The following is a 13692-nucleotide window of genomic DNA, read 5'->3' on the forward strand; positions in this document are numbered from 1 at the left end:
AATAAAATGATTATATTAAATTTAATATCTATAACAGATTCTTATATCCGGACAAATATGTTAATTATATATATATTTCTAAAAAAATAATAATAAAGATTAAGAGATCATAATTCCTGGTTATATAAAATTTTAATGATTTATATAAAAGCTAATTATTTTGAGAAAACAAAATTAATTGTCCTATATAGAAATTTTAATATAATTGTTTGATTATTTATATTTATTTTATTATATTAATGTACAACTAAATAGATTTAAAATGTGACTGTATTTTGGTGTCCATACAGTCAGGCACAAATAAAAATGTAAATAAGGTAATTCTGATTGAATTTTATTTAACAAAGAGTTCAATCATTTTATATTTGATTATTACTTTAAATACATTTTTTTTATTAAAAATAGTATAATCATTTATCTTTTTAAATTTAGAAAAGAAAAGAAAAAAGTAACATGGAAAATTTTAGTGCAAATCTCATTTATATGATTCAAACAATCTGTAAAAGGGTAAAATATGGAAAATTTATATAATTTCAACAATCTGTAAAAGGTGAAATCTGAAAAAAAAATTATATTATTTTGTTATTTAATTGGTTTTCATTCTCTCAACCACTAAATAATAATAATCACAAAGAATTAATAAAACTTTATATCTATACAACTTATCTATTTATTATCCCATACAACTAAGTCTCTCTTTTTGTACATCATCCCTTTGACTCTCACAATAAAATAAGTTATTAATAATTACTATTTTATTAAATTATTTATTAAAATAAGCACATTCACAGTAAAAGAAAATGGAGATGACAAGTGGTGACTATTTATCTTAATTTATTAATTCACCTTTTATTGTTTGATGGTTATAGTCATTAAGGAGGTTGTATTAATATATATTTTTCAGATAAAGTTGGTGGTTTTAAGTTATAGTCATTGTTTAATATATAGAGAAGTCTATGGGCTGGTTTGGATTAAGGTTATTTGAGTTATTTAATTGATTGTGATTTTTTTTTTTTATAAAAAGATGTAAAAGTATTAATATATAATCATAAAATAAATTTTATTTTATTTTTTAAAATATAAAATATTTTAATATTTTAATTAATAAATTAAATAATATTATAAATGAGAAGATGAATAAAATAATATTTTATTTTATTATTCATATAATCTCAATTAAACAATAACTTGAAGGAGTTGTTTATGATACAACTAAGAAAACTTAGACAATTGATAACTAGAGCAGGTACATCCTGATCAAGTGTTTTCATCACTCCTAGTGGAAGAAATAATAATTTAATTATAGAGGTTGCTAACCATTCTTTTATACAAATTACATCAAACCTATTTAATAAACCACAATTTTAGTTATGTTTAGATTTCAATTATGAAATCTTTCATGCCAAAATTAATTTGAGAAACAAGTACATTTTTTCATGTAAAATTTTGGTTTTACATATTGGTTTGAATTTATTGATATCTATGGGCCATGGCCCAAATATTAAAAACCAATAACTTGAATATGACTCACATGAACAAATTAGGTTATCGTCAAGAAGCTTTGAGCCTTCTTATTCTCGATTTTCAACTAAACAAAGTCTCCACTCTTTGCATTTAGTGTGCGAGCTCTTACAAAATTAAAAAAAAAAAATTGCTTAATAGATCCTAAAAGAAGGTTATTTAAATGATCACTTTCAAATAATATATATTTAACCAATTCATTATGAACCAAGGTAAGTGTCCAATATCATTACTAAATAAAGCTTTAGTAGAGTTTCTAAATATTATAAGACCAACATAACAAATATAACAAATTGTTGAATACTTCTTTTACTCAAAATATTCATGTATACAACTAAATATATGTAAGTATGAATGAAAATCTAATTCTTGATAAATATAAATAGAGTTAAGTTATTAAATTTATATTTGTAAATGGTCCAAGCAAATTATGAATACAATTAAGTTGTTTAAGCAAGATCCTAACAACAACGATAATATTAACAAAATCCATACAAAGTCAATAAAGATCTCAGCTTCCAAATCCCCGATTGAATGTGTAAGAAACTAGTACTTCAACTAAAGTCACGATAAGAAATACGGCTGACTAATTTGTTGAAGACTCCACAAATGTGTTCTAACCAATGATTCATAAGAAAACAATAAAAATGATGGCCCATTATTCTCCGCACTCACATTTTTAACGATCTCCATCTGCGTTTCTCAATAACCATCAATGGTCCCGACTTAACCAAGTAGATATCAATTATGTTTCTCAATAACCATAAATGGTCCCGACTTAAACGAAGTAGATATCAATTATGCTCCACAACAAGGCTTAACATACCAAATTGGTTGACAATAATGAATTATTAACTAGAGTTGTTATACATACTTGACTTGATTTAAATGAAAATATTGTAATTGAAGTTGTCTATTTTACAAGGATGTATTTAAATAAGAAATGAAGAGAAAATATATGTTTGATAATATTTTTTTAACTAGTAACAGAAGCTGGTAACCGGCAAAGAAAAGAACTTGCATTAATTTGCTTAAAGAGGAGGCAAAACAAAAGCAATGAGTTGGAAATAGATAAATGACAGACCATCCACATGCATCTTATAATATTTTATTTTAATCATCAAAACTTTCTTAATCATTGGAACATCCCCCACCCACCATTTCTTCCTAGTTTCTTCCAACCTCGACCAGATAGAAACTGCTTTGTGTTTCTCTCTCTCTCTCTCTGCTTTTGCTCCTGGGAGGCTGTGTTTTTTCTGTTGGTGATCTTTAGATAAGGTATTTGGATCTATCTTTGTTTGATTTCAAGTTTTCATCTATTTTTATCTATACAATTTGATGATTTCCCCCAAATAAGTTGAGAAAACAATGGCGGCGGATGGACCAAGCTGGGCTGATCAGTGGGGGGCAGGTGGAATTGGGGCTATGGAGGAAGAAGAAAAGAAAGAAACAGAGATTAATAAGAAGGGTGCCGGAGGACTGGGAAAAGCTAAGGCGGCTGCGGTGGCTGGAGCTCAAAAGATGAAGATGGGGACATCTTTGAGCTTCAAGTGGATCAAGAATCAGGTTCAAAAGAAGAAGAAAACATCTTCCACCGCCACTGCTACTACTGCCACCGGTGAAGATTATTAGGAGTTTTTTAGTTAAAGCATGTATAATAATAGTGTTGTTAAATAATGTGGTTTCTTTTTTGGGTTTGATTCATTTTTCTTCTTCTTCTTATCTTTTCCTTGTTTTAGATTGTAATATTGGGTGATTTGCTTGTGAACATATTTTGTATAGATAATCATTTGAATTGGAGTTTTATAACTCTTAAAATTTTAGAAAACAAAATAAACATTGGGGTTGGCTGGTATCTCAATTTTGTGCAGAGCATCACTCAGGTTTAGTAGGGATGTCCGAGTCCTTTAGTAATGGTTAGAAAGTAAAGTTTGAATTGAGACAACTCATGATTCTAAGTCTATATATTTGGGTAATCATTTCAATTATCTTCCGATGTATTATTTGACAGGAAAGAAATCATCGAACATTTAATGATATTCATACTACTATTCATATTACTATTGTTTTGATTCTTTCTTAAATTCGTTCTGAAAAATCAGTGAAGTAGTTTGTGGAATTAATTATTCTTCCTGAGAATCTACAAGTTCAATAGTTTTTTTAAGTTAAACTCTAGTCTTTATATTTAAACTATTTTTATTATTTTTTAATACATATGTACCACTTAAAAAAACATTATTCAAACCAAAACAAGAACGTGATAATAATAATAAATAACAAATGGAAAAATTTTCTATTGAGAAAATTAAAAACTGAAAAGAAATTCTTTAATATGGTAAATTTAAATTATAATGTGAGATTAAAGAAAAATTATATAAAATAGGGTATATATTTAAAAAAAAAAATCAAGGGGTTTGATTTATTTTTACTTTGAACCGCAACACAGAACACAAATCCCTGTCAAAACTCATTCGAATTAACATGACTTAGACAGAATTCAAAATTCATATTTGTCAAAGAACAAAACTCAGCATTAATGTAGATATCTTTACTTATTCACTTTTGAATATAATAGTCATAAGCCATAATTTAAATTCTAAGAAACAAACAACATCAAAATAGAACATCATAAAGTAAAAAAAACATCAAAACAATATCAAAGAAAAACAGGAATGTAAAAATAAATTAACACAATAATTAAAAAAACACGTAAATGAAGAGAAATAATAATAAAAATTAAGTAAATATTAATTTAACAATTAAATTTATATAAATATAAAGGGCAAAAATGTCTTTTACACTTTATATAACATTTTTATTCTACCAATCAAATACAAAATTATAAAATCTATACAATTTATAACCCCTTATACCTTTCAACCAAATACAAATAACATATATAAACCTTAAGCAACATGACAAATTTCTCTATTTTTTCCACAGTGATAACACTCTATGTTAGCAGTGTTATTAGATTTGTTTTTGCTTATAATTTTTCTTATTCGGGAATATACTCTTAATGGTCCCTCTTCTTTCTTTCAATAAGTAGGACATCATAATGTGAAGAATAACATCATGCTTTCTTTCTCCTCTCTTCATTGAGAACATTGCTTTTTACTACCTGCATAGTACAAATACTATATGTGCCTTTTTAGGTCCCTCGGGAATTTCAGATCTCCTCGATTAATGTTCGGGCACGACCTCTAGTTCTAAACATTTGTTTTTAGAGTCGTCACTAAGCCAACCAGAAATACCTTATACAACTTCTAAGTATGGTGTAGAAGATGTATAGAAGTAAGAAGAATGATTGGAGAAGCTTTAAATTGAAGTAAAGTTGTTCCGCGAGGCAGTTACTTCTTCATTTTACAACCTTATAGAGTAAGGGTGTATTTTAAATTTTAAGTTGTAATGGACTTTCCAGTTTTTGGCAAAATTGGGCCTCTATGATGGGTCAAATGGGTTGTGTTTGGGATCGTTAGAAAGCCTAGACCGAGGCCCGCAACTTTCATGTTTACCAAATCTCGAATAAAAAGTCACAACTCAAGTCATTTTAAAATGAATGGTTTTGGTCATTTTTTGTCTTCATTAGTTTGGACATTCGAGCAACAAGTACTAACCATCTCTCCTAATCGACTCAAGTCGAGTAAGGGAGTGAGCTTAGTATGGTTGGAAAGGAAATAATATTAGATACAACTTTTATGTTCAAAGTTTTAGTCGATGTAATCTTTAGCTAGACGAATCATTGGATGAACCCAAGTGGCCCGAAATGACCAAGGTAACTTACACGAGACCTAGTGTGGGTTATGGATCGAACCATGTATTCTAATTGGTATTAAAAGAAAGATAAAAATAATATATTTACATTAGTAGGTCATATAACTAATTTGGTTGAGTGTGGCTCAAATTATGACCAAATCAACACAAGCATGCATGTTACTAGTTAGCTTTTTAGGCTAACTAATGTTCATCTTTTAACTTCTAATGGATTTTTCAATGTGTAATCATTCTACTCATATTATTCTCCATTATTATCAACACCAATGATTTCATGTATTGTCCTAGATTTAATTGGAACCTCATCGGCCCAAAACAGTGCACAACTCCCAAAATCATTTTTGAGTTGAAGGTGGTCCGTAATGGATATCATCTTCATGTTCTTGACTTCTATCGAGATTTATGAAAAATAAAAAATTTGATTTGGAATTATATTTGGACATGATTGTAGATGATTCTCTTAAATTTCCAATGCAACTAGATTCATCGAATTTGGTTAAGAATTCATCCCTAGGTGACTTGTTTAGTAAAATGTGTCAAAGGGGAGTTTATGGTATCTTTGTTGCTGAATATAAAGACCAAATCAAGAACACTCGTTCTTGGAGCTCTTGATGTTTGCAGATTCATGTTGAATAACAAACCATCCCCGACAAAGACTTGACGATGACCTAATCGGAGAAGATGATGGTGTGGCCCCCACGAATTTGAATTTCTCGCCAATTTTGGATATTTTTTTAAAAAACGTAAAATACAATATTATACTCAAAATTCACAATTTTCTGGTCTGATTGCATGCATGGTGTTAGCTTTTCAGATTTAGTATTCTACAAAAAAAAATCTAGGTTTTAATTAACCCGGAAATAGACTAGAGACAGTCGTTTCGCAAATTAATTATTTGTTTTTTATCCGCCGGTCTAATCTTCAAGTATAATCATCATACTAGACCGGGTTCATTATTTTAATATATTTGGGTGTAAAAATATGGTGTCTACACATTTATGGTCGAGTTAAATAATGACGTTTTGAAAGTCTCCCATTAATCTAGCAGTATACCAATTAGCCATAACCCTTGCACTTCAACATAAAACTTGATCTCAATCTAACTAATTAATAATCCCTTAAAACTTATTCAAGTGATCGAACATGGTTTTTCTATTTTGAAACTTCAAGCCCATCATGTACTTGATTGAAACAATTTATTGTTACAAATCTTCTAAGCATATAACTTTTCAAGTTTTCTCCATAGACCATTCACGTATATCTCTTCACTGACATGGTTAAGAACATTATCATATAATCATTGCCTAATATAACCACACGCCCTCACGGTGACTCTCAAAGTTCATTGTTCATCAATTTATCTTCTAACTTTTCACTAGCAAACACAAGTAATAATAATTTTTGACATAAAAAAGATCTTCAATCTTCTCTTTCCACACATGATAGTTGGAGTCATTAAGAGTAATCATTCTACTCGTATTATTCTCCATTATTATAAACAGGATACAAGGCCTATAACTTACTCTAATATCACTTGTTGATAAAAAAGAACCACATAAATAATAATGTGAAAATGATTCTTTTAATTTTAATTCCATGTTTATAAACTTATCACGGGACCCTTACATCGTTTAAACCACTCACTGTATCCCTTAAAATGGGTTACACAATATTTTTACAAATTAAATTTTACAATCTAACAGATTACATAAACCTTCAAGAACAACATAATCATTAAAGATTATACATACATATAAAATGTATCTTCATCAATGATGAAAATACCTAAACGTAGGTATTTAGGGAGAGAAGAGAAACTAATTAAAGAAAAATAGATTATTTTTTTTTCTTATCAGTTGCCTTCATCTTCCTCTCTTTATCTTGTTTCTTTGTTATAGACCAAAAACTCTGATGGCCTATTATATAGTATATAATAATATATAATATATTATATATTATTATTTCAAGTCTAATAGGTTGGACATCACCAACAAATACTTTTTCATTTCATATCCTTAAGGTTTTTCATATTTCTAGGCTTTTTATATTCTAGATTTTCTTAGACTTTTCATTATCTCATTTCAATATATATAAATATGTTTATTGTCTATCAATGAAAACACACAATACAATTATTCTAACAATATCTTTGTCTATCCTTCAATCATGGTATCAAACTTCTGAATAACTTTTTTTTTTCAATCCTAGTAATGGGAGAGAGCAAGATTATCCATCTATTAACTTCTTCATTTTTCCATCATATTCATGTGAAATTGAATCAACAAATATTTGTATTTTGGTATCTCAAGTTATTCTCGTATTAAAAAGGATATCGTTTAGTTTCTTATGTCAACGAAACCCTCTTTCCCCGAGCCCAACTCTACTTGCTCCGGAAGAAGGATCATCAACTACAGCCATGATCATTAATCATGTCTTTGAATCATGAGAGGAACATGACCAACACATTATAAGTTGGCTTATCTCCACCCTCACAAAACTTATACTTGCTTAGGTTATTTTTGATGCTTGTGAAATGTCATTTTTTCTTTAGACAACCATAGAAATAATATTTACAACTCAATCTAAGGTGCGGTTAGTTTATTTACGGCTTTTTGTTCAAAAGAAATGAACAAAAACAATGACCGGTTATCTAAAATCTATGAAATTCATTGTTAATCACTTGCCTCTATCAGCGAAAAAAATATTTAATCTGGATCTCCTCATATACATTCTCAAAGCCTTGGCCCCAAATATGATTATCTTGTGCTCGTTGTAACAACACAAGCTGAACTGGTGAGCATTGAAGACCTCACTGAACTTCTTCTAAATTAAGAACAAAGTCTCTAACTCTCTCATTCTCATGTCTCAAACAAATTTATGAATATTGTTATCACCGAAAATAGTCATGAAACTCTAAAGAGAAGTTGTGGGCTTTTCATTTTTCTTTAGAAATCATCACCATTCCTCTTATAATGGGCGTGGAGGGGCTAATGGGAAAAGCCTATTTAGTCTTGACGTTAATAGCTCAAGTACTACTAGGCATAAAATAGGCCCAATAGTGGTTAGGCCCAACAATGAGTCGTATAATGAACAAATAATTTTTCTGAAAATTGTCAAAATTTTGAAAATTTTAATGGAGAAAATAACATCTCAAATGCAATACATGTGATAAAATGTGTCACACCTCTAATAATTGTTGTGCTTATATATAATGTCAATTATGTAAAAATAATGGGCACTCGGTCACCAATTATCATTGTTGGTTTGATTAAAATTGTATGCATATTAATTCTAATTCAACAATACAATGATGGCATCAATAATGGTCATCTCTGATCCTGTTTGGTATGTCAATTTGGGGGCATTAGATCATATTATTGTTGAATTGAAAACACTTCAAACTCATTCCCTTATCAAGGTAATGAACAAATAATTGTATGAACAAATAATTGTCGATAATGGTTAGTCTTTGTCAATTTCTAATATTGGTAACTCAAAGATTAATTTTATAACACCCCTGACTCCTAAATTTCTTAGACCGAGTGAGGGATGTTTTAAAATGTTAACATAAATAAATGGAAAACAATAACATATGCAGAAGATTTGTATATTTATATAAGTGGTGCTACAAAAATTCAGTCTTTTAAAATAAGACACGGTCCTTTACTACTAAAATATTTAAGATACTGTCCATTGTTACAAAAGTTACGGTCTTTAAGTATTAGACCCTAAAAGTACTCAGTCTTCATTCTTTGTCCCTCCCTTCACACACAATCCCTACATCTTTTCCCACTCCAAGCCTCTCCTCATTATGTCCAATAAAATCTATTGTTGTGTACCTACACCACACAAGCATAGTGAGTCTAAAGACCTGGCAAGCATTTAAAAAATTATGGAAATACATTTAAAAACTTGTTGGTATTGATATGTTGGTTTATAAAATCATTTCTCATAGTGATGGAACAATAACATATCGAGCACATATTTGGACCCTTGACCTTGAGAGTTGATCCTCAAGGTGAGGTATCTGTTTTGAGCACATATTTGAAGGGCACTCTTCAGAGTCTATCCCTAAAGTCCACAACCTAGACACATTTTGTGTGAATAAATCTTCTGATAACTCATATTCAGAAATTAGTCTCATAATAAGCAGCCATAATTTTGGAATCGGACTACTAAAGCTCATGTTGGCTAGCCTTCCTCCCATATCCATCAAAACCAAACATCATTATTCACTATAGTTTCCATAAAAACATATCATACTTTGGAAAACAGATTATACCTTGGAAAACAGATTATACCTTGGAGAAACAGATTATACCTTGGAGAAACAGATCATACTTTGAAAAACAGATTTATACTTTGAAGAACAGATTATACTTTGTTAAACAGATTTATAATTGGAAGAACAAATTATACTTTGTAAAAAATATTATATAAAGCTGGTGTGAGTTTCTAAAGATGGGTTGAGGATCTTGCTAAAGTTCTTCAATGGCTTCTAAAGTATGTCTTCTTATTTCTTAGTGAGAGGAATATATGATACAATGAATGAATAAGAGCAGTATATATAGGACTCAATAAGGGATGGTCATTGGTTGGTCATAGGATGGGTTAAATAATTGTTTAATGAAAAGGGTTGGTCATGGCCTTGTCTTAGGCATGGGTTGGACAAGTTGATAATAAAAAGAGTTGGTCATAGCCTTGTCATAGACATGGGTTTGACAATTTGATAATGAAAAGAGTTTGTCATGGCTTTGTCATAGCATGCGTTGTTTATTTGTTTAATATAAATGGCTTGTCATCAGCTGGTCATAGTATGGGTTGTATATTTTAATATAAAGGGTTTGTCATCAGCTGGTCATAATATGAGTTGTATATTTTAATATAAAGGGCTTGTCATCAGCTGGATATAGTATGGATTGTATGTTTGTTTAATATAAAGGGCTTGTCATGACATGGGGTGACATAGGCATAATGTGGCAGAAGTATGGGTTTGAAGAAGTATGAGCTTGCATAAGCATGAGGTGACATAAGCATGATGTCATAGAGGTATGTGTTAGTTGAATTATGTGTAAGGCAACAATATCCTCGGTCGGACCCCTCGGTCCTAACTCTATTTTTCCTAGGTCTAGGTCCTCTGATTTTCATCGGTCCTAAACCATTGCTCTTCCTCGATCCTAGGTTTAGGCTAGGACCGAAGATGCTCGGTCTAAAGTGAATTTTTGGGTGTGACATCTTTACCCTACTTTAAGGAATTTCGATCTCGAAATTAAAACGTACCGAATAAATCAGGATATTTCTTTTGCATGTCTTCCTCTACTTCCCAAGTTGCTTCTTCTCCTAAATGGTTGCTCTAGAGAAACTTCACCATGATAATTTCTTTATTTCTCAGCCTTCTGATCTTCTTAGAAATTATTTGGGTTGGAATCTCTTCATAGGCCAAGTCTGGTGTCCACTGCATTACATCATGATGGATGATATGGGTCAGATTTGGAATATACTTTCTCAGGTTGGAAACATGAAAAACATTGTGAACTGTATCAAGATTTGGGGGTAGGGCAAGTCTATAAGCAACCTCATTTATTTCCTCCAGAATTTCAAAGGGTCCAATGTACCTTAGGTTCAACTTGCCCTTTTTCTCGAATCTGATGATACCTTTGCAAGGGGAAACCTTCAAGAAAACGTGGTCGCCTCTACTGAAAGTTAGATCTCTGTGTTTCTTGTCAGCATAGCTTTTCTGTCTGCTTTGAGCTGCTAACAACCTCTCCCTGATTTTTCCCACCAGTGCCACAGTGTTGGATACGATTTTCTGCCCAATAACAATTCTCTCTCCTACTTCGTCCCAGTGTAGAGGTGTCCTGCACTTCTTCCATACAAGGCTTCAAAGGGCGCCATTCTAAGGGAAGTCTGAAAGCTATTGTTGTATGTGAATTCAATCAAAGGAAGTCTTGGTTCCCAATTACCTCCGAAGTCAATTAAACAATCCCACAGCAGTTCTTCCAGAGTTTGGATCACATGTGGGTCTTGGTCTGATATTATCCTTGTTGTACTAAATGACAGCTTTGTGCCTAGACCCTTGTGAAGACTTTTCCAAAAATGTGAAGTAAAACGTGGGTCTTGGTCTGATATTATCCTTGCTGGTATGTCATGCAGTCGAACTATCTCTTGCAAGTACAACTCTGTATATTGTGTCATTGAAAATGTTGTTCGAATTGGTAGGAAATGAGCAGACTTGGTGAGACAGTCCACTATGACCCATATGACATTCATCTTTCGCAGGGTTTGGAGCAAACCGACTACAAAGTCCATGGCGATGTCTTCCCATTTTCAAACCGGAATTGGCAAAGGGCATAACATCCTAGAAGGCCTTTGGTGCTCAACCTTGACTTGCTGGCAGGTTAGGTATTCACTTACGAACTTCATGATGTCCTTCTTCATTCTTGGACACCAATATAGAATTTGCAGATCTTTGAACATTTTGGTGCTACCTGGATGAACTGAGTATGGTGTTGAATGCTCCACAGTCATTAGTTCTTGTCTTAAAGATTTCACAGATGGTACCCACGACCTGTCCTTATGATACACCAGATTGTTTTTACGTCATGAGCAAGAGGATGCTCACGTCTAACCAGACACACGTGTCTCACGTGATGTTATTGCATAATTAGACGTATACGTCTAATAGACTGATTTTCAAAAGAAAGTTGAAAATGTGAAAAGGAAAATAAACGTCTAACTACTGGTGTAATTAGACTCTTCATCTTCTGGCTATTTGGATAGCTGTTTTTTGCTTATGTTTCTGCTAAAGTTCATTTTCCCGCCGAAAATCAAATCAGTCATTCCTCAAAAGAATTGAAGACACATGTCTCTCAATATATAAGGAATGACTAATATTTCTGACAACTTTTGTTTGTACATTTAGTATTAACTATTCGGTTTCATGCTAATATTAAATGATGCGTTTATTGGGAATAAACTTTTGAAGTTCTTGACGGTAGGAGTAATCATTAGTTATCTTCTACATGATTAGACCTTGATATTTATTGATTATTCATTCTAAAGATAAGAGTTCTTCGAAATTCATCTCTCTCTCTCTCTAGAATTCGAATCGACTAAGATATTGTTCATCAAGTCGAAATGTCTCTTTTCCGTCCAAAATCGATTCAAGTGGATTTCAAATCCGTATCCACACTAAAATCTCCGGGCATGCACAAGATGTTTGAATCTCTGAAAGCCTCCAGGCTGAGAAAGTTCATAACCCCTCATGAACTCTATCACGAATAGTTGGTCCGTGAATTTTTCGAAACTGTTGGCTTTTATCAGGATAAAATCGTTGCTGGGATTGTCATGGGCCAAATGATTTGCATTACTGAAGAGTCTTTCGGTATGTTCTTTCAACTTCCCTTTGCAGGTATTCAGGAATTTCCTCGATCTCCTCCTGAAATCATGTTTAATATGATGAAAGTCTTCTCTGATTCTCCTCAAATGGATATATATGGAAAGAAAAATCTTCTGAAAGATGAATTTGCTCTTCTAAGTGAAATCATCTTCAAATCTCTTCTCGTCAAAGAGTCTTCATACCACTTTTGTTCCAAAGTCTTCGAGATAATGGTGGCTATCACAAGGGGTGTGCCAGTCAACTGGACAAGCTTCCTCTTTGGAAATGTGGTAAGAATGGTTGTTGCCCGAAAAACTATTTTTGGTTTTGACGGTCCTTTCAGCGCCTTTCTCTGTTTTCTTCTGAATCAACCGGGTAAAAGTTTTCCTCTTCCCTTCAAAGTTATGAACAATCAGAAGGTTGTCGAATATGTTCTTAGGGTGAAGAAGCTTAAGACCAAGAAAAGAAAGAGAGATGTCTCCAACCCTCCTCTAACCGCAGTCTTAGAGACCTCCTAGGTTGAAGATCATTCTTTCAAGTGAAAAGATTAGGAAGAAGGAAAAGAAGAAGATTAGAATAAAAATTTTCTTAAGATGAAATTCCTTTTTGGATATTTTGATAATGTTTTTATTATGAACCTATTTTGGTTACTTTGAACAAGGTTTTGTGTGTTTCTTCTGAAAACACTCATTTATGGGCATTTCTGATTTTGTTATCTTGAATGTTTTATTTGCATGCAAACAGGGTTTGTTTATTTATATGATGAATGCATATTTTGGTATATTTATGCAGGTTTTCAATTTCATCATCAAAAAGAGGGAAATTGTTGGGTCAAATTATTTTGACTATGTGTTGAATAGTCTGACTATTGGGATTTTGATGATGAAATGATTTACGCGTTTTGATGCAGGTGTATCGAAATCATATTTCATGAGACTTGGCTCTAATGAGGCTCATTAGACCGATTTGACATTAGATGCACGGAATTAGACGTGCAGTCTAATGTATACAGAATTAGA

At 31.7% G+C, this 13692-nt stretch overlaps 1 protein-coding gene across 2 annotated transcripts; it reads left to right on the top strand.

Annotated features, from left to right (window-relative positions):
• The first annotated feature begins 2668 nt into the window (after positions 1-2668).
• Positions 2669-3318, top strand: LOC124942731. Of its 2 annotated transcripts, none has more exons than XM_047483282.1 (2): positions 2669-2799; positions 2879-3318. In XM_047483282.1, the coding sequence occupies exon 2, from the start codon at positions 2890-2892 to the stop codon at positions 3151-3153; it is 264 nt and encodes an 87-aa protein (XP_047339238.1). In that variant the 5' UTR covers positions 2669-2799; positions 2879-2889; the 3' UTR covers positions 3154-3318. The 2 variants fall into 2 exon arrangements, with proteins under 2 accessions (XP_047339238.1, XP_047339239.1); XM_047483283.1 differs by having other exon boundaries at positions 2773-2799; positions 2884-3318.
• Positions 3319-13692: the final 10374 nt, after the last annotated feature.

This window comes from Impatiens glandulifera, chromosome 6, assembly GCF_907164915.1.
Source record: "Impatiens glandulifera chromosome 6, dImpGla2.1, whole genome shotgun sequence".
NCBI classification, from domain to species: domain Eukaryota; kingdom Viridiplantae; phylum Streptophyta; class Magnoliopsida; order Ericales; family Balsaminaceae; genus Impatiens; species Impatiens glandulifera.